This window comes from Bufo bufo, chromosome 5, assembly GCF_905171765.1.
Source record: "Bufo bufo chromosome 5, aBufBuf1.1, whole genome shotgun sequence".
Taxonomy (NCBI): Eukaryota; Metazoa; Chordata; class Amphibia; order Anura; family Bufonidae; genus Bufo; species Bufo bufo.
This window is the reverse complement of record NC_053393.1, coordinates 136513277-136539482: the sequence shown is the minus strand read 5'-3', so window position 1 is coordinate 136539482 and position 26206 is coordinate 136513277. Positions and strand designations below refer to the sequence as shown.

The 26206-nt window shown below is 41.8% G+C and overlaps 1 protein-coding gene across 2 annotated transcripts in view; it reads right to left on the bottom strand.

The window, feature by feature from the left end:
• Positions 1-2431: 2431 nt before the first annotated feature.
• The window catches only part of ST18 (ST18 C2H2C-type zinc finger transcription factor), a 180858-nt gene continuing 157083 nt past the window's right edge, over positions 2432-26206 (bottom strand). For both annotated transcript variants that reach the window (XM_040432085.1, XM_040432086.1), the window contains 2 exons: positions 12852-12995; positions 2432-2572 (listed from right to left, as the gene is read on the bottom strand). In XM_040432085.1, coding sequence (XP_040288019.1) covers positions 2432-2572; positions 12852-12995 — 285 coding nt within the window. The remainder of the gene's footprint in view (positions 2573-12851; positions 12996-26206) is intronic.

The following is a 26206-nucleotide window of genomic DNA, read 5'->3' as shown; positions in this document are numbered from 1 at the left end:
ACAACTCCCAGCATGCCCAGACTGCCTACAGCTACCAGAATACAGCAGGGCATGGTGGGAGTTGTAGTTTTACAACAGCTGGAGAGCCAGAGGTTGGCCATCCCTGACCTATGCTATACTATATATTTCATACTAATTAAAAGCTAGGGTTCAAGGGTGAATATCTCCAAGAGTTCTAATCAATACTTTAGAAGTTCCTGTACAATGGGGTCATGTATCTTTTTTTATCTAAAGGAAAATGGACAGGTCGGGAGAGCTGTAAAAGTACCCAGAAGACTAATTTCCACCCTGACACTATTATCTAAAGCAGTGATATCACCGGTGAGAACGCACCATGCAATGCCAGTGTGTTCATAAGCTTACTTATTTGTACAAAACTGAATAACCCATAGAAATGAAGGCAAAATGGGTTTGCCCGAAACTAGAAAAAAAATAGGTCTGTTTTTACTTTCCAGAAACGGTACCAATTGTCCAGAGCTTGTGTATGGTAAGTTTAATTGAATGGGCCTGAGCTGGAATACCAGACAAGGCCCATGAACAAAAGTGGCACTATTTCTGGAAAAAAAATGCCTATTATTTCATATCTCAGACTACTCACCTAATAATATACATAATGGCACATTTATTGATTGGAAATTCCTTTGCTGCACCAACCTTATATAACCAAACCTACCCATACAGCATTCATGAGCAACATTTAGATCACCATTATAGCTGTAATTAAAGGGGTTTTCCAAGTCAAGCAAAAACTCTGGTAAATGTGTCAATAATCATCGGCTTCCAGCACTGAACTCTGATCCTCCCTGATACTGATGTCGTCCTTCTGGTTGTAGTGGTGAACATCTGCACACATAGGTCACTGCTGCTGCCAATCACTGGCCTCAGCAGTACATGGAAGGTCATTGCTGTGGCCAGTGATTTGCAGCAGAGTGACCTGTGTGCACAGAACGTCACCACTACAACCAGGAAGATGACGTCTTCGCCTTCGAGGACCAGAGTTCAATGCTGGAAGCAGATGATTGATTCTTTTCTTTACCTCATTTACAGTTTTTTGCTTAGCTTGGAAATCCCTTTTAAGGATTACAGGGAAGTATGTGCACCAGTTGAGAATTTATCATGTTTTACAACAGTAAAGAAAAATACAGTATGAACTTAATCATTTACAATGAGGCACATATGCACATTATACGTGTGCATACACAAGGCAGTTTAGCTGGTTTTTAACATCATCTGTTGCAAAAATACAGTTTGTGAAAATGAATAAAATATGGAAAAAAAAGCACTCATAGCCTTTTAACTGTCCTTGTTTCCAGAATATTGAGTATTTACACATGAACATATTAACTGTTAATCTAGTACCGAGATGATACATGCTCCTGAACTTGGCATATCAGTTATCCTCACAACCTATGGAGGTGCAGTGAAATAAAACTAGATCAACACAAATAAATAAACTACCATAGAGAACTTGTAGAAAAACAGCATGTAATACGAGTCTTTATAAACTTTCTAGGATTGCCACCTTATGTGGAAGAAGAAGATTAAAATCATATCTGGATATAAGCAAACACATCACTAAAGCAAATGTAATTCTAATCGAATGTGTTACTTTGCTATATACTAAAAGTTGTGAGGTATAAATTATGATTTATTCAAGTGCTAGCAAGAGATCCAGTGTATGACATAAATAATATACATAGCAACAAACAATACGAAATGCTACTAATAATTATTGCTAGCATCGGCCTAATAAGAAAACAGTTACCGGTATTTAAGAGAAAAATGACTTGATATGGGTGGCTATCTCATAATTTGTTTAATCCCTGATCTTATGCTGCAGTAACAGTACTTTGAAAATCATAATTAAAAGATGTGGGCATTAGTACCAAAAATAGAACAACTAAGAACACCCTTTTTTATCTCCAAAGTAACATTTCTTTTCTTTCCATGATTTTTTGTTTTATCATAATATTTTACAGAATCGCCCGTTCATTAAATCTATTTAAAATCCACTCCGAAAATAACTTATAAAAAGATATTTGTAAAAATATGGTAAGCCTAACAAAAGAAACGTTAAAAGGTATGAACAAATCCTCCTTCAATCTGAAATAAATACAATTTATAAAAAATAGTTGCAAACACCTTTATACATTCACTATACAAAAGAAAGAGTGCAATAGAGAAAAATGAGCTGAAATAAGTACATTGAGATACACTTGATAAGTGCGCTGCTGTTAGTTCAAAAGTCTTATACATTTTTTATTTTTTTGTATTTAATGACTGCTGGGGAAGTAAATAGTGCAGTTTTGCATTTGTTAATGAATGCAGTGCACCAGTCAATAATATTATTTGTGCCGATATAAGCAGCAGTCTATAGATGGAGTCTATTCCTTTGCGTAATTTTGTAGGCCCAGCAGCTATTTTGTGCATGCTATACATGGATTCCCTTCACGGCTTGTTTTATACTTTCCAAAAGGGCTTTGCATTCTGGGGAGTATTCCCGTTCCATATTGCTGTACATTTCTGTGAGTGTATTTACATATGCTTCAAAGTTGTGTTCACTGATTGGTTCCTAAATGGAGAAAAGAAAACAGTAATTGAGATAGTTCCTGGTATACCATGGAGTATGAATACAGCTCAAAGGATGCAAGGTATAAATGACATTATAATTTATGAACCTATGTAAATATAAAAACTAAAATGTTACCAAAAAGATTCCAAAATTTCTCTCTCGGTTACTTAGCCTTTAAAAATTCAGCGTGCGTTTTTACCAACCTATTAAATAATGCTAGTGGCTATATCAAGGTTTAGATGGACAAAAATCTGTTGTTTTTTATAGTTAACCTATTAAAGTATAGCATGTTGTCAATCAATAAAAAAAAATCATCTTATTACTTATTATTTACCACTATGTATATAGGAGACAAATCCCCTACATAACCTCACGATCCCCCATTAACCAGAGAAGAGAACCGGTATGAAAGCCAATTTATATGAAGAGTTAGAATGTAGAATTTATGTGGCTGTGCACACCTTTCCCTGGTAATATCAGATGTCCCCATATGAGAATTGAGAGACCTGCTTTGAGGGCTATGGACACGGTTGAAGGCATTTTTTATTTTGGCATTTTACTCATTTTGGGCAAAATATAATTTTTTTGCATTTCTTTTGCATTTTTGTTAATTTTCAACAGCTTTTCCTGTTCTGCCTTCAGTTTCAGTATATTTGCAGACTGACAGACTTTTTGTTTATACTGAGTCCTGTCAGAGAATTGAGCTATAATGAGTGTTTATGAGCTGTCAGGGGTACAGAGATGAGGGCTACACATCCAGCCATCAGAGCAGTTATCTGACGGGATTCACTTAGAAAGGAGAGCCTGCTGGTCAGCAAATAAACAGAAACTGAAAGACCAATTGAAAAAATGATTTTTAGCCCAAATTGAGCACAGTACATTAATAAAAAAAATGCCCCAAAAGGTGTCCATAAGCATTAAAGGGGTGGTTTCATAAAGGCAAACTCTTACCATATTCCCCATTAGAGCATATGAGCAACATAGAGATAGGGACCCATACAGAAGCCTCATCTATGAGTCAGAATAGAGAGATGTCAGCAAACAGCTGCTCTTGCTCTGTAGGACGTAGGAGTTCATTCAAGTAAACGACAGCCATGCAATACAACATGTCAGGCTAACCTACCTCTTGGCAAAATCAGCCGTTTGTCAATGGTGTCGGGAGCTATGTCACCCACATAATAAGTTCACCTGAATTTTTTAAATGAACATGCAGTAGCCATAATTTACTTGTATGAGTGCACCTAGATTCTGTGTAAACTGCACAAAGACATGGCACAGCTTGATTACATTTGCCACATCTAGATTTAGAGAAATTGTCAGCACCTAGCCCAGTAAGAAGATGTGGATTTGCAGGAAAGGGGCATGGCTTTGTGTAAAAAAAAGACATGGCTTACAATGTGCCATTTTGTGCCAAAATGGCACCACAATTTTGGCATTAAATTCTGTCTCAATTAAGCCAACCAATAATTGGTATAGAATTTAGACAAAAGTGTCTGTTTCTGTACCACATTCATCATCCAGCTTGAGCCACTGTGCAAGTCTGGTGCAAGTCTAGACAGCTTGTTAAGCTCATGCCAACTCTAGGGTATACAAATCTTTGCCTCTCCCCCACCTTCAAAAAAAAAAAAAAATCAGTAAACATAACTATAAAAAGTTATGGGGGTCAGAATATGGCAATGCAAAGAAAAAATTATTCCCCCCCCCCCCAATTTTTAAGTATTAAAACACAAGAAAAACTATATAAATGTGCTATCACTGTAATCGTACTGACTAGAGATGAGTGAATTTCTAAAAAATTCGATTTATTTGTGGTAAATCGTTTTAAAAAATGCTATTTCCTGGCTGCAGAGAGCCTTTATAGTGGTGTACAACACTGTGCCTTGCAGTAACACGCATAGGGAGTCTGCTGTGGTAGTGAAACAATACTGTGAGTCAATATGACATGCAGATGACAGGCGTCGCTCTTATAATCACTGCACACTTCACTTATTTGGGCATTTACGGGGCCAAAACTGACCAAATAACTCAAGTGTGAACTCAGCCTTACAGGTCGATGTTAGCGCCAAGAAGAAGCGCACTCCTTTTACACCGTCGGCAGCTGATTCCACATAGATGTATACAGAACCTGTTCTATTAAACGGTTATACAAGTAGAGCCCCCCCAACAGTGGAGAGGGTGTCAGCAGTACGTTTGTGTTGACGTTACTTATTATTTTGCCCTTCTTCTGATCCGTCAGAACAATAACTCCCAAAAAATGGATCCTGTCTGTTGAGCATCCGCCTTCACTCGATCAGCATTTGTTCGGTAATCTATCAGTATTGCTAATGCCAAAAAAAACAGGAGTGGATCCAAAACAGAGATGACACGTGATTGGAATATTTGCATGTCTTCTGTGTTTTGTACCCACTCCTGCTTTTGGCTACCTAATCATAAGCCAATTCTGATGCAAAATAGGGACCATGTCATGCAGGCTTTACAGCTGTTAGATAGACAGGATCCGTTGTGCGTCTCATTTTTCCTTCCTTCTGACAGATCAGATGTAAATGATGATGTCAGCCAGGCCGAAAAGGCAAAATAGTGGCCCAGTCATGAAGTGGAGAGGGTGAGAACAGCATGAGAAGTCCACAGAGTGGCCCTATAACATAGTGATGAGGTGGAAGCAGTATGAGGAGACCACAGAGTGGCCAAATGACAGAGTCTGGAGGCAGTGGCAGCAGCATCAGGAGGAGGCCACAGAGTGGCACAATGACAGTGTGGATGTGGGTGTGGCAGCAGCAGCATCAGGAAGAGGCCACAGGGTGGCACAATAATAGTGTGGTGGAGGCAGCAGCATCAGGAGCAGGTCACAGAGTGGCACAATGACAGTGTGGAGGTGGCAGCAGCATCAAGAGGAGGCCACAGAGTGGCACAATGACAGTGTGGAGGTGGCAGCAGCATCAGGAGAGCACAGAGTGGCACAATGACAGAGTGTGGATGTGGCGGCAGTATCATTAGGAGGCCACAGAGTGGCACAATGACAGTGTGGAAGTGGCAGTGGCAGCATCAGGAGACCACAGAGTGGCAAGTTGACATAGTGTGGAGGTGACAGCAGCATCAGGAGACCACAGAGTGGTAAGGTTACATAGTGTGAAAGTGGCAGCAGCATCAGGAGACCACAGAGTGGCAAGGTGACATAGTATGGAGGTGGCAGCAGCATCACAAGACCACAGAGTGACCCGGTGACAGAGTAGGGAGGTGGGTGGCAATACCAGTACCAGCTAAAGATAGTGGGTGAAAGAAGAGCACTTAGCATCAGATGTGTGGCATCAGGCGAGTGGCAGCATCAGAATAGTAGCTGAGGCAGGTAGCCAGAAGAAACTGGTCTCTGGCTGATCCACACCTGATTCATCTTGACAAAGGTCAGTCTCTCCACATTTTGGGTAGACAGGTGAGTTCTTCTTGGTGTAACTATGGCCCCCGCCGCACTATACACCCGCTCTGATGCCACACTACTGGCCGGGCAGGACAGCTTTTCCAGGGCAAACTCTGCCAGTTGCAGCCACAAATCCAGTTTGGCTGCCCAGTAGTCCAGCGGATATTCAATGTGGGGTGGCAGGGTGCTGTCCAAGTATTCCACCCCCTGCTGGTTCAGGTCATGCTCCAGGTCTAGCTACTGCTGAGTAGTTTCTTCACTAGGCGGGTGAAGAAAGCTGCTTATTAGCGACTCTAGACTCAATTTGATGGAGTTGCTGATGGAGCTTGAACCTATCACCCAACTCTGCTACAGCAGCCTTGGCAGAGGAACGTGAGCGCAGAGGCCCCCCCCCTCAGACCTGTGCGAGGATGGACGATGGCGCAGATAGGCAGCGGCCAACTGACTACATAGGATGTCTCTGTAGTAGTTCAGTTTGTCCTCCCTCTCAGCGGTGGTAAAAAAGGCCCCAATTTTGGACCAATAGCGAGGGTCCAACAAGGTAGAGAGCCAGAAGTCATCCCTCTGCTGAATGGTGACAATTCGGCTGTCAACACGCAAGCAAGTGAGCATGCATCGGGCCATTTGTGCAATTGACTTGGAGGGACTCCCTGCCTCCATCTCCACTGCATACTGCCTCGGTTTGTCTGGGTCCTCTACCTCATCTTCCTCATTGCCCTGTCGCTCTTCTGGCTGCTTCTGCTCCTCCTCTCCTGTCACCTGTGTAGAAAAACCACTCATTTCGCTGCACATTACTTGTGCTCCAATGCCCTCTTCCAGTTCAGCCCCCACAGGGCTCATGTGGCCGTAAGATCTAGGTGCCACGTCTCCAGTCCCCTGATCAGCCAGATTTGCCAGCATCTGTTCCAGGACATGAAGCAGTGGAATGATGTTGTTCATCCCGTAGTCCTGGCTACTGACAAATAACGTGGCCTCGAAGTTACACAGGGGAGTACTCCTGTCCGTTTGGATCAGCAAGAAATCGTTTATGGCCTTTCTCTGTTCGTAGTCGGTCCAACATATGGAGGGTGGAAACGTTGCATATCAGTCTATGTTGGGGGATGCCGTTCTGCAGTGTGTATGAGAGGGAGTGCTTTGCGGTGTACGAGTGGCTGAAGTGCATGCAAAGTATCCTGGCCATTTTTAGGATGTCTTGCAGATGGGTGGAAAACTTCAGGAACTGCTTAAAAACCACATTGAACACGCAGGTCACATGGCTCAGCCCTCCTTGACTCAGCGCCGACACCATGTTCTTCCCATTGTTGGTCACCATGGTTCAGATTTTCAGTTGTCACCGAGAAAGCCAGGATTCGATTTCTTGATGAAGGACACGGAGCAGTTCCTCCCTTGTATGACTCTGTTCGCCCAGGCAAACGAGGTGCAGAACAGTGTGACACCGCCATGCCCTGCACATGTAGTATGCTGGAGGGGCACTGTGACTTGTCCCTGCAATGGAGGCTGAGGACACTGTGGAGGATGAGGAGGCAGAGGCGGACATTGTCGCAGGACCAACGGCGTGAGAACATGGATGCGGAAGCGGCGTCACCTGGCCAAGTTGCTGGTGTGGCTGTGCAGGAACCACATTCACCCAGTGGGCCGTAAAGGACATGTATTGTCCCTGACCGTAGTTACAGCGCCACACGTCGGCGCTGCCGTGCACTTTAGCAGACACCAACAGGCTAAAGGACTGGTGCACTTTCTGTTCTACATACGTGTGCAGGGCTGGTACTGCTTTTTTGGCAAATAAATTTTGGCTTGAGACTCTCCCCCTCAGCTCGGCACAAGCCATCAGTTCTCTGAAAGGTGCAGAGTCCAGCACTTGGAAAGGGAGGGACTTCAGCACCAGCAACTTGGCCAGGAGCACATTCAGCTTCTGCACTGTTGGATGAGTGCACGCTTACTGTTGTCTCTTGGCAATCGCTTCAGTGATCGATTGCTGACGGAATGACTGACGAGAAGGAGTAGCAGGAGCATCAGCACCAGCAGATGATGGGAAGGACAGACAGCTCTCTCAAGGTGGAGCCTTGACTGCCTGAAACCGGGTGGTTGCTGCGGCAGGCTGGACCACAACATCAGAGCCCACTTCATGGTGACGCTGCTTATGGTGATGCAGGGCCGCGGTGCCAACATTGGAACCCTGGCCACGCTTCACCTTCTGCCCACAAATAGCCATGTTCACCTCCTCCGGCGGCCTAACAAAAAACTGCCACGCCACCGAGTAGGTGATTTTACCCCCAACACTGTGCACTGACTGACTGCTACCGCCGCTGCTTCCGTGAACCCCTGCACCACTACTTTCCAGGCAGGTAGGCTCCTGCGAAGCGGGTGGTATAACCCAGGCACGTTTGGCTCCTGACCTCCCACTGCTGCCACCCTGCTGTCTCCTGGTCATGCTAGAGACTAGCTGGCTCCGCCGCTGCCTCACGGGCAAGCCACCCTCTTCTCCCGATGATGATGAAGCCCCTAATTCACCCGGCTCCCAAGTACAATCAGCTACATCATCATCATCCAGTAGTGTCTGCACATCACTGATGTCCTCCTCAACGGTCTCTAATTAGCCACGGAGGATATCGCATGCACGCTTTTTGTTGGTGGAGTGCCGTGTAAGTACAACCTGTGCACTGCAGGGCAAAACAACCGTACGGATTTACACTATTTTAGTTTTTTTAAGTTGCAGGATATCCACAAATAGGACATTTGCAGCCCTCGGTTTTTTTCTATAAGGAGAAGGAGAAAAGAAAAAAACTGTTTGTATACCGTCTGTTTATGACACGCGCGGTCCGAACCTTATATATATATACTACTTGCCCGCCTATTGGCGGATGTCTCCTCCACATCTTGGCTGGCCAGTAGCTGCTGACTGTCTTCTAGTAGCTCGTTCTTGCTGTATAGTGGAGCTGAGCCCACAGCATATAATACTTCTCTGGCTGAGGGAACAGAAAAGGACAGAGGTAGGTTGAGGACAGGTGAGGGCTCAGGGCCTGCTCCCCGGCCATGCCAACTAAGGGTTGTGTCTGACGAACCCACGGACTCTTGGCTGGGGGTGTCTGATGTCTCTTGGGACGAAGTGGATGACCGAGTCATCCATTTAAGAACCGCTGGGTTGCTGGTCAATACACGATCACTAGATGACACTGGGAGCTCAGGCCTCTCGCTGCGACTCCTGCTGCCACGCCCCCTTATTCTGCAGCGACCTGTGCCTGCGCCAGAAACATTTAGGCCTCTGCCACTCCCCTGTGCAGGGCCTGGCACTACTCTGTCTGACATACTGTTAGATCAAATAAATAAATAAAAAGTCTGTAATTTTCTCACTTCACCACACAACGGCTAATAAGCCCTTTTTTCCCACTAATACACGCTAAAAAGGGCTTTACAACATATAACTGCACTACTGAACGACAAATAGGCCCTTATTTTTTTCCACTTATACACGCCACAAAAGGCTCTACAACATATAACTGCACCGCAGAACGGCCACTAATACACACTAAAAAGGGCTGTAATTTTCCTCACTTCACCATACAACAGCAAATACTTTATTTTGTGCCACTAATACACGCAATAAAATGCTTTAGAACATATAACTGCACTGCTGAATGGCAAATATATATTTCTTTTGCTGCTAATACACGCCAAAAGGGGCTTTAGAACATATAACTGCACCACTGAATGGCAAATAGGCCCTTTTTTTCACTTATACACACCACAAAAGGCTTTAGAACATATAACTGCACTGCTGAACGGCAAATATATATATTTTTGCCACTAATAGATGCCATAAAGGGCTTGACAACATAAAACTGCACCGCTGAACTTCAAATAATATATATATATTTTTTTGCCACTAATACACGCAAAAAAGGGCTTTAGAATATATAACTGCACCGCTGAACAGCAAATAATATATATTTTTTTGCCACTAATACACACGAAAAAGAGCTTTAGAACATATAACTGCACTGCTGAATGGCAAAAAGGCCTTTATTTTTTTCCACCTATACACGCCACAAAGGCTTTAGAACATATAACTACACCGCTGAACAGCAAATAATACACACCAAAAAGGGCTGTAATTTTCTCACTTTACCACACAACGGCTAATAAGCTTTTTTTCCCCCACTAATACAAGCCAAAAAATGCTTTAGAACATATAACTGCACCGCACAAGGGCAAATAAGACGTAGAAATATTTCCTTGTAATAAACCCTGTTTATGGCTGTATCAACTATGGTGATGAGAGGCAGGGACAATATTCGAATTCATGATATTTTGCGAATATTTGGTCGTATATTCGCCATATATTCGCAAATTTGAGAATTTGTTATCTCCAGTCATTATTTTCTTGATTGCAGAAATCGGCAATTGAAAAATCAGCATTACGAAAATTCGCAATCAACACTACTCCTAAAGTCAAAGATATTGCAGCCTTCTTATTGGCCTAGAAGCTAGAAGCAGGGAGGGATCATGTGTACTGATTAAGAAAAAATCTCGAATATTCGAAATTACGAATATTTAACACTATATTCTAAATATTCTCGAATTCTCGAAGTGCCGATATTTGTGATAAAAATTCGCAATTCGAATATTCGTGATCAACACTAGTATCAAACAGCACTTGCACCCCAATAACAAGAAAGTTTTTTTTGAGTTACAGAGCTGTATAATGGCAATTTAGATCCCCAGTCAGTGCAGCAAGGTGTAATAGGATTGTTCCTACTACCCAGGCGGTAAACTCCCCTACTGAACCCTGTTCTGCTTCAATACTGTGGAATGATTTCTCCCTATCCTTTCCCTGAACTTCTATACAGCAAAATAAAAGTTTTAAAGTCTTTTATACCACTGTCCCTGCTGAAGTCTCTCCCTGCACTAAGTACACTGGAAAATAGCTGAATACAAGATGGCTGAGGCTGTTAATAGGGCTGTGACATCACAGGGCTGGCTGGCTGCTAATTGGCTGCATGCATGGCATTGTGGGTGATCCCTCATTCCCAGAGTTCCTTGTTCCATGTGCAAACACGTGCTGCAGCCATTTTTCCTGAAATTCGGATCGAATTCCACTTTGTCAACTTCGATTCGCTCATCTCTAGTACTGACCTACAGAATCAAGATAACATCATTTTAACCAAATAGTTAACGCTGTAAAAATGAAACACATATAACTATGGCGGAATTGCTTTTTTACCTGTTCCACCCATTTTAGATTTTTGGTATATGATGTTGCATTTACTAGGATACAAAATTGTTTAGTTTTTTTGCAATTTTTTAACTAATGCAATTAATTTTTTGTGTTTTTACATATTTTTCTTTTACTTCTTTCGCCCAAGTAGTGGATGTGTGCCTATATGTGTTATTATTATTATTATTATTATAATGCATTGAACTTTCTATAGACAGACTTGTGGACCTTTGTTAGGCCCACTTTGTTAGCCCTTTAAAACTATCAGCCCCACTGATCGCAATACCATGGCCAATGGTGTCATTCCAGGGGTTAAATGGTCCTGATCCTGTATTTTCCGGCCATTGGCGCAGGATGTAGCTATCAATCACAATTGGCCACTACACCTCCCCCCGTGCCTGTGTGATTACATCCTACATGTATGGCACTGAGCATTACGACATTGCTATGGCCCTGGACAGGAAAATATTATGATTAATAGCCTATAGCAATGGTGGTGAACCTATGGCACGGGTGCCAGAGGCAGCACTCAGAGCCCTCTCTGTGGGCACCCGCACCCTGGAAAAAATATATGGTGTACCAATATGCCTTAGGCCTCTTTCAGACGAACTTGACAGATTAGCTCCGGATGCGTTCAGGGTGCGTTCAGTGAAACTCGCACCATTTTGCAAGCAAGTTGTCTGCGATTGCGTTCAGTTGTTCAGTTTTTCACGCGCGTGATAAAAACTGAAAGTTTACAAACAACATCTCCTAGCAACCATCAGTGAAAAACACATTGCTTCCGCACTTGCTTCACTTCTTTGGGGCCAGGACTGCGTGAAAAACGCAGAATATAGAACATGCTGCGTTTTTCACGCAACGCAGAACTGATGGTTGCTGTTGGAGGGTCATGTGACCAGGCAAACCACCTCCACGTGATGTCTCCTCCATTCAAACACACTGCACCTGCACTAAACTCCCAACAGAACAAGTACTGATGGCAGGTGCAGTGTATTTGAATGGAGGAGGCATAACATGGAGGTGATTTGCCTGGCCACATGACCCTCTATCAGCAGCCATTTTATGCACAGGACCTCTGTGTGGACCGCTCAAACGAATCTGTAAACAAGAGAGCATACCTTACTAAATATAGAAAATGGTGCAGAATTTCAACAAAGGCTATATTAGTTAGTGCCATATAATCATCTTACAAACACATTGGTCATCAGTAACCAGAAGGTGGCCAACCTCTTTAAGTGTGTTAAAATAGTGTAAAATGTGTAGAAGTAAAGTCTTGTTATAATCACACATTGTTATTCAATAATGCTCCCAGTAATGTCTATCCAGATTCATGGTTGGCATAGCAGACCTTGATAATACATAATTTCAACCAACATTTCTTACAGTCATTAAGACATATCACAATCTCATATTTAACCAATTACACAAAACAAGTCCATCCTTTTTACTCATGAAAGCCAAACATTGGCTGCTTATTCATGTTCAGAAAAATCAGATAGGAATGTCCACAAGTCAGTGTGTTCCTTCATTCGAAAGTCCTGGCAGAGAACAGGGGCTGAAGGAAGGGTGTTGGCCCTTAGCATATGTAGCATACTTTCTAGTAGATGCAGTTTTATTTTTAGGCCTCATCTTGGGAATTTACATGGTCTTACCATTTGTGGAAGCTGGATATCGGCAAGACTTGAAATAAGGGCTTGGCTTAGACCAGCCAACTCTTTCAAAAGACTTTCATTGTTCTGCTCTATGAGTTTGTTCTCCTCCTCTATTGTTTTCAGATTTGTCTCCATTGAAGAGATCTAAATCAGAAAATTTTATTGGTTACAAGGAAACTTGGTGATAGTCTGAATGAGGAAAATAAAATGACATGCATTTTAAATGAATATTTAAGTCGCCCTATACTGTATGAATATTTTAATGCAGAACTATATTGGACAGGATTTGGAGGTGCCCATACAAATTAGAGGAAAGTCGGCCATACCTGAGAAATTGGCTGTGTTTGGGGGTGTCCCAACTTTCCCCCAAGGGCAAACATTAGAGGGAAGAAAGATCGGGCATGTCAACAAGCCGAATCCTTTGTTACCCCTGGAGAAAAGCAGCTGCCAGAGGAGTATGGTAGAGGGTAGTATTCCTCCAAAAAACATGCACGGTCTGCAGGTGTATGGGCACCTTTGAAATTTTTAAGCAAGGTTACAGGAAGTATCTCACTAGTATGCAATGACTGCCTAGAGAGCATAACTAAGGGTGGGTTCACATCACGTTTTTGTCATATGTTTAACGTACACAAATAAAAAGATCGTACACATTAACGGATGCACCAAACAGATGCCATACTGTGGCATTGGTCACCATAGAGTTGCATTGTAAAAAAGCGTATATGTTAACATAAATGTTTTCTTGCTTTTCCATCTTGCAGGGTCCTGCAAAAAAACTTATATTTTAATGTATATGTTTTTATTTTATTTTTACAATGAAACTCCGTAGCATCCGTTAATGAAACTCTATGGTGACAGGTGCCACAGTATGGCATCTGTCTGAGGCATCCATTAATGTATTTTTTTTTTTCGTGTACGTTAAAAGTATGAAAAAAAAACGTGATGTGAACGCCAGACCTCTAGTCTGTCACCAGGAAATTCACTGTTATACTAGGCACGACAGCTGGATGTAATGAAGCCTTTCATGTAGCGATCCATTGCTTTATTCTGGAGAAAAAGTACTTTTAGGGTCCATTCACACGTCCGTTGTTTCTTTCCTGATCTGTTCCGTTTTTTGCGGAACAGATCTGGACCAGATCTGGACCCATTCATTTTCAATGGGTCCTGAAAAAAAACGGACAGCTCAATGTCTGATTTTTTTTCAGGACCCATTGAAAATGAATGGGTCCAGATCTGGTCCAGATCTGTTCCGCAAAAAACGGAACAGATCAGGAAAGAAACAACGGATGTGTGAATAAGGCCTTTCAATATACAAATGAGCAGATGAAGCCCAAGACATTTGTGCATACTTGCACTCCTGTTTTGTCTGCTAGCCCCTCCCTATCCTTCTTCATTGAAGGGGCTAGAATCCCGTATACTTATCTCACTTGGCCCTGTCAATCAGGGGGAGAGGAAAGGCCTGGCAAAGGAAGCAGGAGGAGCAAGAGTGCACAGAGTGGCTTGGGCCCACCCATGGCGCACTTAACTGCTCATTTGCATATGGATTAAAAGTACCTTTTCTCTAGAATGAAGCATCAAATAGCATCATAACATTCAGCTGATCTAGCCCTACAAGACATTGTGCCTGGTTTGTAGAGGTTGTCCAGCCTTGCAGCCCCGCTGAACATAAAAAAAAAATCACTCACTTGTCCACGGTCCTGCCGCTGCTTTGTCCCCAAAGGACCGGAAAGCGACTTGGTTCTGTGTCTGCTGTTCCCAGTGGCTTGAGCAGCACATCACTTCTGTGATATAGCGTTCAAGCCACTGTGACTGCTGAGGCCTTTAATTGGGTCGCTTCTGGGTCCTGCAGGGACCAGAATTGTATGGGAATAGAGCAGAGACATGTCCAGGGACAGATGAGTGGGTTTTTTTTATGTTCAGGGGAAGATAGGAGCTCCAAGGCCAGACAACCCCTTTAACAGTGAATTTCCTTGTGACAGACCCCACTTTATATGGTCCTTGTACTTTTAACAAACTTTGCATAAATCAACATTACAGGTAGGTTGTGACCAGAACCCACAGTTGGATTGTAATTTTTAACATTTAATTGCAGAAGGGTGCATTTTTTTCTTTAGCAGCGAGCAATTTTTTTTAAGGAAACACAGATTTTTTTTGGGCAACAGATATGGGTTCTTTAAAATGTTATTTATTTATTTTTTTTAAAGAAAGAATTTGACTATTCAGAATTTAATTACTGTAATAATGGCATATGTCTCAGGTCTCCAAATCATGATTTAAAGGTATTTTCTGAGATATTAATACGGATCGGTGGGGGTCTGACACCCGGGACCTCCGCCGACCAGCTGTTCGAGAAGGCAGCGACGCTCACAGTCGTGCCGCGGCCTTCTCTCAGCTTTTCCTAGGCCAGTGATGACACGTTCATCGGTCTAGGTGCAGCTGATTGGGGCTGAGTGTGATACCAACCACAGCTGCTGTACAATGTACGGCTCTGTGCTTGGTAAGCATGGAGAAGGCAGCAGTGCCAGTGCCATATCAAACAGCTGATCGTGGGGGTCCCGAGTGTAGGACCCCCAGCGATCAAATACTGATGACCTATCAAGAAGATAGAAGATTTTAAAGACTGACTTTGTTGCATAAGGGAAGTTGAAGGGAGCAATTCTTGAATGTCAGATATTGGGAGACATTTAGCAAAACTGGTGTAAAAGAAAACTGGCTTAGTTGACCATAGCTACCAATCAGATTCCACCTTTCGTTTTCAAAAGGAGCTCTGAAACATGGAATCTGATTGGTTGCTATGGGCAGTTTGGATAAATCTCCCTAATTCGCATCCTCATGGCTCCATTAATACAGTACCTTACTGCTCTACCGAGTCACTGTGGTGTATACAGTTTGACCATAGAAGTAGTACACTGTTGGTCCCTGTCAGTTTATTTTTGAAATAATGATAGATGTTCTTGTGAAATAACACTTTGTTCACATTTAGTTCTCCACTCCATTTAGTGTGCAAGTATGAAAAGGACCAACGAACATGCCTCATGTGTATGAATCTATGTATATAGTATACAGTTGCATATGTCTGCCATTAACTACCATTGTATAAAACCATATAATGTTCAACGTACATGTGTTTTTTTTTCAAATGTAAGCATTTTTTCTAAGTCATGGAATGGAAGTCAAGCACAATGTAAATAGGACTATTGATGTTCCTCTATTATTCATCCTATCCCATCCCATTTCATATTTGGGTTCTTTGTATAGCTAGTATTAAATATTAATGGGATACCGTCATGTTACTAGTATTTTGTAGTTGTGCGACTCAACTATTTTATACCTTATTATGCCACTGACTAATCTATCCTTGCTAAAATTTCCAATCCATTTAGTCTATAGGTTACATATCTTATATGATTGACTGTTTTGCAACCAAAATGTCTACTTGCAGTAGTAACCAGAGGTAGCAGGGTTGACAGCATCTAAATGAAGCACAATATTTAACCTCTTTAAGTCCAATATTTAAACATAGCGCCTGATCAGAAGCTGAAAAATCAGTGTAGTCACTGGGGTTCTTTCTGTTGTTGTAAACTGCAAGAACCCAGAGCTAATGTCTGTGATTGGTGATAACGCAGATCAGTGACATTGAATCACTCAGATGATGTGGTGAATTGTGACCACCCAACCGGAAAGGCTTTTCCCCAGGAATACTCATCTCCTAAGCCCAAATGGCCAGTGGCGTGCCAAGGGGGTGGCGTTCCACCCCGGGTGCCAGATCTCAGGGGGTGCCAGAACCTAGATGGAAGCGTTCATTGCTGGAGCACAGAGAGCTGTGGTCCTGTCACTCAACTCCCTGCGCTCTGTCTCTCTAGCACTGAATGGTGAAGCAGGAAGACTTCTCCCCGCTCCACCATTCAGCCTGCAGGCACAGATCGTGCTGCTGGCCTGTGTGGGCGGAGCCTGCAGCCCAGAAATCTGCATAAGCTCCGCCAACACAGTGCTGCAGAGCGATCTGTGTCTGTAGGGGAGAGAGGACTGTGAGCTTCAGGAATGGGATAAGGTGAGTGGGTACTGTGTTTTTTTAATTTTATTTAACAGAGGGCATTTCTACCATAAAGGGGGCACAGAGGGCATTACTACTACAAAGGTGGCACAGAGAGCAATACTACTACAAAGGGCATTACTAGTATTAGGGGGGCACAATGGGCATTACTACTATGGAGGGGGCACAATGGGCATTACTACTATAAATGGGATGCAATGGGCATTATAACTATGAAGTGGGCACAATGGGCATCACTACTGTGAAGGAGGCACAGTGAGCATTATTACTATGAAGGGGGCACGATGGTCATTACTACTATGAAGGTGCACAATGGGCATTACTACTATGAAGGGAGCACAGATTGCATTACTACTGTGAAGGGGGCACAGAGAGCATTACTCTTGTAAAGTCAGTGGGCATAACTGTTATGGGTCACTGAGTGGGCATTATTACTATGAAGGGGCACAGAGGGCATTATTACTGGTATGGGGGCACAGTGAGGGCATAACTACTCTGAAGGGGCACAGAGAAGGCATTACAACTGTGAAGGGGGCACAGATAGGGCATTACTACTTTGAAATGGGTACAGAGAGCATAACTACTTTGAGGGAGGCACAAAGTGGGCATTACAACTGTGAAGGGGGCACAATGAAGGGATAAGTACTTTAAAGGGGCACAATATGGGCATAACTACCGTGAAAGTTGTACAGTGAAGGCATAACTACCTTGAAGGGGCACAATATGGGCATAACTACCATGAGAGGTAACATATCTGGACAAAACTACTGTGAAGGTTGTACAATGGGGGCAATACTACTGCTAGAGGCTCAGAGGCTTACCACAGCAATGTGCTTATGGAGCTCGATAGGAACATAATGAAACTCCCAAAGGCTACAATAGTAATTCATTGCAGTCTATGGGAGAAGTGATCTGACGATGGCATGTTCTATGTACCCTAGGGGAACTTAAAAAAAAGTTAAAAAAATGTTTTTAAAAGTTTTTTAAAATATAAAAAATAATATATAAAAATTCTAATCATCCCCTTTTCCTATATTAACCCCTTAAGGACACATGACGTATCGGTACGGCATGTTTCCCGAGTCCTTAAGGACACATGACGTACCGGTACGTCATGTGTTGTTCCGATCACTGCTGCCCGGCCGGCTGTGATCGGAACAAGGTGCCTTCTCAAATCATTGAGCAGGCACCTCGGCTAAATGCGCGGGGGGGTTTGCTGCGCTTTCTGGAGTTTCTGATCCCTGCGGTCCCTGACCGCAGGGATCAGAAACTTTAGTATTCCTAAAATATGTATATTTCACCCCCCCCTGCACCCCTGAATGATTTTATCCCGGTGGGAAGTGCAGGGGGGGCGGTGCGGGAGGCGGGTGGTGCGGCAGGCGGGATCGCGATCCCCAGCCCGCCTCCCCTTGAATAATCGTTGGTGTACAGTGGGTATACCAGGGTGTCAGCACATTGCTGACACCCTGGTATAAACGGCTGACATCTGTGATGCGTTGTCAGCCGTTTAACCCTTTCCATACCGCGGTCCGTACGGACCGCTGTATGGAAAAGGTTAACAGCTCAGGGAGCTCTCTCCCATCGGGGGGCTGCTGTTCCTTTGCAGCCCCCCGATGTAGAGGGAGAGAGCCCCCAGACAGCCCCCCTCCTTACCCTTCCCCGTCTGCGCAGTTCTGGCCACTACTAAGCAGACGGGGAAGGTTCCCATGGCAACAGGATGCCTTCTCAGGCATCCTGCTGTCCATGGTGCTGAACAGATCTGTGCTAAAGGCATAGATCTGTTCAGACAAAGTAAAATACAGTACAAAACACTATATGGTGTACTGTACTGTATTATACAGACATCAGACCCACTGGGTCTTCAAGAACCAAGTGGATCTGGGTCAAAAAAAAAAGTAAAAAAAGTGAAAAAAAAGTAAAAATAAAAAAAAACATTTATCACTGATAAAAAATGGAAAATAAAAAAAATTCCCTACACATGTTTGGTATCGCCGCATCCGTAACGACCTGATCTATAAAACAGTCATGTTACTTTACCCGAACGGTGAACGTCATAAAAATAAGAAATTAAAAACTATGATTAAATAAAAATTTTGCCCACCTTACTTCCCAAAAAAGGTAATAAAAGTGATCAAAAAAGTCGCATGTACGCCAAAATTGTAACAATCAAACCATCATCTCATCCCGCAAAAATCATACCCTACCCAAGATAATCACCCAAAAACTCAAAAAACTATGGCTCTTAGACTATGGAAACACTAAAACATTATTTTTTTTGTTTCAAAAATGAAATCATTGTGTAAAACTTACATAAATAAAAAAAGGTATACATATTAGGTATCTCTGCGTCCGTATTGATCGGCTCTATAAAAATATCACATGACCTAACCCCTCAGGTGACCACCGTAAAAAAATAAAAATAAAAACTGTGTAAAAAAAGCAATTTTTTGTCATCTTATGTCACAAAAAGTGTAATAGCAAGCGATCAAAAAGTCATATGCACCCCAAAATAGTGCCAATCAAACCGTCATCTCATCCCGCAAACAATAAGACCCTACTTAAGATAATCGCCCAAAAACTGAAAAAACTATGGCTCTTAGACTATGGAGACACTAAAACTTTTTTTTTGTTTTAAAAATGAAATCATTGTGTAAAACTTACATAAATAAAAAAAATTGTATACATATTAGGTATCGCCGTGTCTGTGACAACCTGCTCTATAAAATTACAACATGATCTAACCTGTCAGGTGAATGTTGTAAATAACAAAAAAAAACTGCCAAAAAAGCTATTTCTTGTTACCTTGCCGCACAAAAAGTGTAATATAGAGCAACAAAAAATCATATGTACCCTAAACTAGTACCAACAAAACTGCCACCTTATCCCGTAGTTTCCAAAATGGGGTCAATTTTTTGGAGTTTCTACTCTAGGGGTGCATCAGGGGGGCTTCAAATGGGACATGGGGTCAAAAACACAGTCCAGCAACACCTGGCCCACAAAAACCATATGGCATTCCTTTCCTTCTGCGCAATGCCGTCTGCCCATACAGCAGTTTACGACCACATAAGGGGTGTTTCTGTAAACTACAGAATCAGAGCCATAAATAATGAGTTTTGTTTGGCTGTTAACCCTTGCTTTGTAACTGGAAAACAAATATTAAAATGGAAAATCTGCCAAAAAAGTGAAATTTTGAAATTGTATCTCTATTTTCCATTAAATCTTGTGCAACGCCTAAAGGGTTAACAAAGTTTGTAAAATTTGTTTTGAATACCTTGAGGGGTGTAGTTTCTTAGATAGGGTCACTTTTATTGAGTTTCTACTCTAGGTGTGCATCAAGGGGGGCTTCATATGGGACATGGTGTAAATAAACCAGTCCAACAAAATCTGCCTTCCAAAAACCAAACGACGCACCTTTCACTCTACGCCCCGCTGTGTGGCCGTACAGTAGTTTACGGCCACATATGGGGTGTTTCTGTAAACGGCAGAGTCGGGGCAATAAATATACAGTCTTGATTGGCTGTTAACCCTTGCTTTGTTAGTGGAAAAAATGGGTTAAAATAGAAAATTAGGCAAAAAAATGGAATTCTCAAATTTCATCCCCATTTGCCAATAAGTCTTGTGCAACACCTAAAGGGTTAACGAAGTTTGTAAAATCAGTTTTGAATACCTTGAGGGGTGTAGTTTCTAGAATGGGGTCATTTTCGGGTGGTTTCTATTATGTAAGCCTCGCAAAGTGACTTCAGACCTGAACTGGTCCCTAAAAAGTGGGTTTTTGTAAATTTCTGAAAAATTTCAAGATTTGCTTCTAAACTTCTAAGCCTTGTAACATCCCCAAAAAATAAAATATCATTCCCAAAATAATTCAAACATGAAGTAGACATATGGGGAATGTAAAGTCATCACAATTTTTGGGGGTATTACTATGTGGTACAGAAGTAGAGAAACTGAAACTTTTAAATTTGCTAATTTTTCCAAATTTTGGGCAAATTAGGTATTTTTTTATGCAAAAAAATATTTTTTTTTTACTTCATTTTACCAGTGAAGTACAATATGTGATGAAAAAACTATCTCAGAATGGCCTGGATAAGTCAAAGCGTTTTAAAGTTATCACCACTTAAAGTGACACTGGTCAGATTTTCAAAAAATGGCCTGGTCCTTAAGGTGAAATAAGGCTGAAATAAGGGGTTAAAAATAAAAACAAACAAATAAGAAAAATAAATATCATAGGTATCGCCATATCCCCAATAAATATAAAATGTACTCCATATGGTGAACACTGTTACGAAAAAAATCGAAATGGCCGATTCCCCATTTTTTCACTTCATCTTTCAAAGAAATAAAAAAAAGTGATCAAAAAGTTGTACACACTACAAAATAATATCAATACAAACTAGAGACCTCCCTGCAAACAATGAACCCTCACACAGCTCTATAGACATAACCATAAAAAGTTAAGGGGTCAGAATATGGCAAAGAAAAAAAATCTTTTTTTTCATTATTTTTTTTTTATTAAAACACAAGAAAAACCACTATGGCATATACAGTAGATGCAGTGTCGCTATAATTGTACTGACCGGGAGAATAAAGGTAACAGGTCAGTTTTACTGCATAGGGAATGCCATAAAAACAAAACCAATAAAACTGGCACACTTCCTTTTTTTTCAATTCCACCCTCTTTGGATTTTCCAGCTTCTCATTGCAAAAAAAACAATACATTGATGTGAATGGAAAAATAAAAAAGTTATTGGTTTGGGAAGGCAGAGAATAAAAAACAAAAATGCAAAAAATTGCAAGGATCTGTAGGGGTTATCCAAGTCAAAATGTTTTTAGGGCAAACTGTAGTAAGGCTGGTAAAATAATAAAAAGTTAAACTCGCCTTTCTCAGCTCTCTCTAATCCAGCATTGCCGCACTATCCTCTCTGCCAGGCTTCAGTCATAATGTAATGTTTTGGCTGCAGCAGTGACATCCTGTATAATACTGCAGCCAATTGTGAGCCTCAGTGGTGTACAGAACAAGACCAAGGTGATTGACTGCAGTGGTCACATGAAGTATATTGGATGGCACTGCTGAAGCCAAAACATTACATCACAGTTGCAGCCCGGAGGAGATTACAGAGGGGGGTTGGGAAGGTGAGTTTTTTATTATTCTACCAGCCTCCATTCACTTTGCTCCCCCAAAAACTGAACTGAACTATATGATTTAACTTTATTCTAGAGGATATTTTTATGCTTTAGTACAGGCATCCTCAAACTGTGGCCCTCCAGCTGTTGTAAAACTACAACTCCCACAATGCCCTAGTGTAGGCTGATACCTGTAGGCTGTTCGGGCATGCTGGGAGTTGTAGTTTTGCAACAGCTGGAAGGCCGCAGTTTGAGGATGCCTGCTTTAGTAGTTATGTTTAGGAGTTACAGTGCCCGTAATTATTCATACCCCTGGCAAATTTTGACTTAAAGTTACTTTTATTCAACCAGCAAGTAATTTATTGACAGGAAATGACATAGGTGTCTCCCAAAAGATAATAAGACAATGTACAAGAGGCATTATTGTGGAAAAAAAGCATTTCTCAGCTTTTATTTACATTTGGGCGAAAAGTGTCTAGTCCAAAATTATTCATACCCTTCACAAACTGTCAGTCTGTGGGAAAATCAAAAGTTCTATACCATTCCAAATAGTCCAAGCTGTTCTAAAGCATCCTAATTACCCTGATTAATTGGGAACAGCTGTTTTAATCAACTCAACAGGGGAGAAACAGCAGCTCTCTGCAGTTGGTTTTTGAACAGTCATGGCTAAGACAAAGGAGCTCAGTGAGGACCTGCGGCTGCGCATTGTGGCTGCTCACAAGTCAGGAAGGGGCTATAAGGCCATTTCTAAATGTTTTCAAGTTCCAGTGGCTACAGTGCAAAGTATTATTAAAAAATACAAGATGTTCCGCACTGTGGAAAATCTCAGAGGACGTGGTCGGAAGCCAAAAGTGACACCTGTGCTGGCCAGGAGGATAGTTAGAGAGGTGAAAAAGAATCCAAGGATCACCACCAAGGCCATCCTGGTGAATCTGTGCTCTGCTGGTGGCAATGTATCAAGGCAGACAATCCAACGGACACTGCTGGCTTCCACGGATGCAGACCAAGGAGGACGCCACTTCTCCACACATAAGGCACACAAAAGCTCACTTGGCCTTTGCAAAAGCTCATCTGGACAAAGAAGAAGACTTCTGGTCATAGAAACATAGAAACATAGAAACATAGAATGTGTCGGCAGATAAGAACCATTTGGCCCATCTAGTCTGCCCAATATACTGAATACTATGGATAGCCCCCGGCCCTATCTTATATGAAGGATGGCCTTATGCCTATCCCATGCATGCTTAAACCCCTTCACTGTATTTGCAGCTACCACTTCTGCAGGAAGGCTATTCCATGCATCCACTACTCTCTCAGTAAAGTAATACTTCCTTATATTACTTTTAAACCTTTGCCCCTCTAATTTAAAACTGTGTCCTCTTGTGGTAGTTTTTCTTCTTTTAAATATGCTCTCTTCCTTTACCGAGTTGATTCCCTTTATGTATTTAAAAGTTTCTATCATATCCCCTCTGTCTCTTCTTTCTTCCAAGCTATACATATTAAGGTCCTTTAACCTTTCCTGGTAAGTTTTATCCTGCAATCCATGTACTAGTTTAGTAGCTCTTCTCTGAACTCTCTCTAGAGTATCTATATCCTTCTGGAGATATGGCCTCCAGTACTGCGCACAATACTCCAAGTGAGGTCTCACCAGTGTTCTGTACAGCGGCATAAGCACTTCACTCTTTCTACTGCTTATACCTCTCCCTATACATCCAAGCATTCTGCTGGCATTTCGTGCTGCTCTATTACATTGTCTTCCCACCTTTAAGTCTTCTGAAATAATTACTCCTAAATCCCTTTCCTCAGATACTGAGGTCAGGACTGTGTCAAATATTCTATATTCTGCCCTTGGGTTTTTACGCCCCAGGTGCATTATCTTGCACTTATCCACATTAAATTTCAGTTTCCAGAGTTCTGACCATTCTTCTAGTTTTCCTAAATCCTTTTCCATTTGGCGTTTCCCTCCAGGAACATCAACCCTGTTACATATCTTTGTGTCATCAGCAAAAAGACAAACCTTACCAGCGAGGCCTTTTGCAATATCACTTATGAAGATATTAAACAAAATCGGTCCCAGTACAGATCCCTGTGGAACCCCACTGGTAACATTACCTTGTTTTGAATGTTCTCCATTGACTACAACCCTCTGTTGTCTGTCACTCAGCCACTGCCTAATCCACTCAACAATATGGGAGTCCATGCTCAATGACTGCAGTTTATTGATAAGTCTTCTATGTGGGACAGTGTCAAAAGCCTTACTAAAATCTAGATATGCGATGTCTACTGCACCTCCACCGTCTATTATTTTATTCACCCAGTCAAAAAAATCTATAAGATTTGTTTGACATGATCTCCCTGAAGTAAACCCATGTTGTTTTTCATCTTGCAATCCATGGGATTTTAGATGTTCCACAATCCTATCCTTTAATAGGGTTTCCATTAATTTGCCTACTATTGATGTCAGACTCACTGGTCTATAGTTGCTCGATTCCTCCCTACTACCTTTCTTGTGAATGGGCACGACATTTGCCAATTTCCAATCTTCCGGGACGACTCCTGTTACTAATGATTGGTTAAATAAATCTGTTAACGGTTTTGCCAGCTCACCACTAAGCTCTTTTAATAATTTTGGGTGTATCTCATCAGGCCCCTGTGACTTATCTGTCTTCACCTTAGACAGCAAACTTAGAACATCTTCCTCTGTAAAGATACATGCATCAAACGATTTAATAGTCATTCTTTCTAGTGGAGGTCCTTCTCCTTTTTCTTTTGTAAAAACTGAACAGAAGTATTCATTAAGGCAGTCGGCTAGCCCTTTATTCTCTTCTACATACCTTCCGTCCTTTGTTTTTAATTTAGTTATTCCTTGTTTTAATTTCCTTTTTTCATTTATATATCTGAAGAATGTCTTATCCCCTTTTTTCATAGACTGAGCTAGTTTTTCTTCTGCCTGCGCTTTAGAAGTTCTTATAACTTGCTTGGCCTCTCTCTGCCTAATCTTGTAGATTTCCTTATCTTCATTGCTCTGGTTTTTTTTATAATTACAAAATGCTAGCTTTTTATTTTTAATGATTTGGGCCACTTCTGCTGAGTACCACATTGGTCTCCTCCTTTTTTTGCTTTTACTGACGAGTCTAATGCAATTTTCTGTTGCCTTCAATAATGCACCTTTTAAGTAGTCCCATTTCTCCTGGACTCCACGTAATCCGTTCCAGTCTGATAAGGACTCATTTATGACTAATTTCATTTTTGAAAAGTCTGTTTTTCTAAAATCTAAAACTTTTGTTTTTGTGTGGTGGGACTCTTTCACAGTTCTTATATTAAACCACACTGACTGGTGATCACTAGATCCCAAGGTTTCGCCTACAATGACATCATATACCGAATCCCCGTTTGTGAATACCAAATCCAAAATGGCCTCCCTCCGGGTTGGCTCCTCAACCACTTGTTGTAGAGATAACCCCAGTAGGGAATTTAGAATATCTGTACTCCTGGTAGAACTTGCTATTTTAGTTTTCCAGTTTATATCTGGAAGATTGAAATCTCCCATAATGATAACTTCTCCTTTCATTGTCATTTTAGCTATTTCTTCAACTGGTCTTCTGTGTTATGGTCAGATGAAACAAAAATTGAATTGTTTGGTCACAATGATGTTTCCTTCATTTGGCGTAAAAAAGGAGAAGCCTTAAACCCAAACAACACCATCCCCACTGTCAAACATGGTGGTGGGAACCTAATGCTTTGGGGGTGTTTTTCAGCCAATAAACCAGGGAACCTAATCACAGTAAATGGCACCATGAAAAAAGAGCAATACATGAGGATTCTCAACGACAAAATCAGGCAGTCTGCATAGAAACTTAGCCTTGGGCACCATTGGACATTTCCGCATGACAATGACCCAAAACACACAGCAAAAGAGGTGAAGAAATGGTTAGCAGACAACAACATTAACATTTTGGAGTCCAAACTTGAATCCAATTGAGAATCTGTGGAGGGAGCTAAAGATCAGGGTAATGGCAAGAAGACCCTCCAACCTGAAAGATTTGGAGCTCATTGCTAAAGATGAATGGGCAAAAATACCTGTGGAGACATGCAAAAAGCTGGTCTGCAATTATAGGAAGCGTTTGATTGCTGTAATAGCCAATAAAGGTTTTTCTATTGATTATTGAGAAGGGTATAA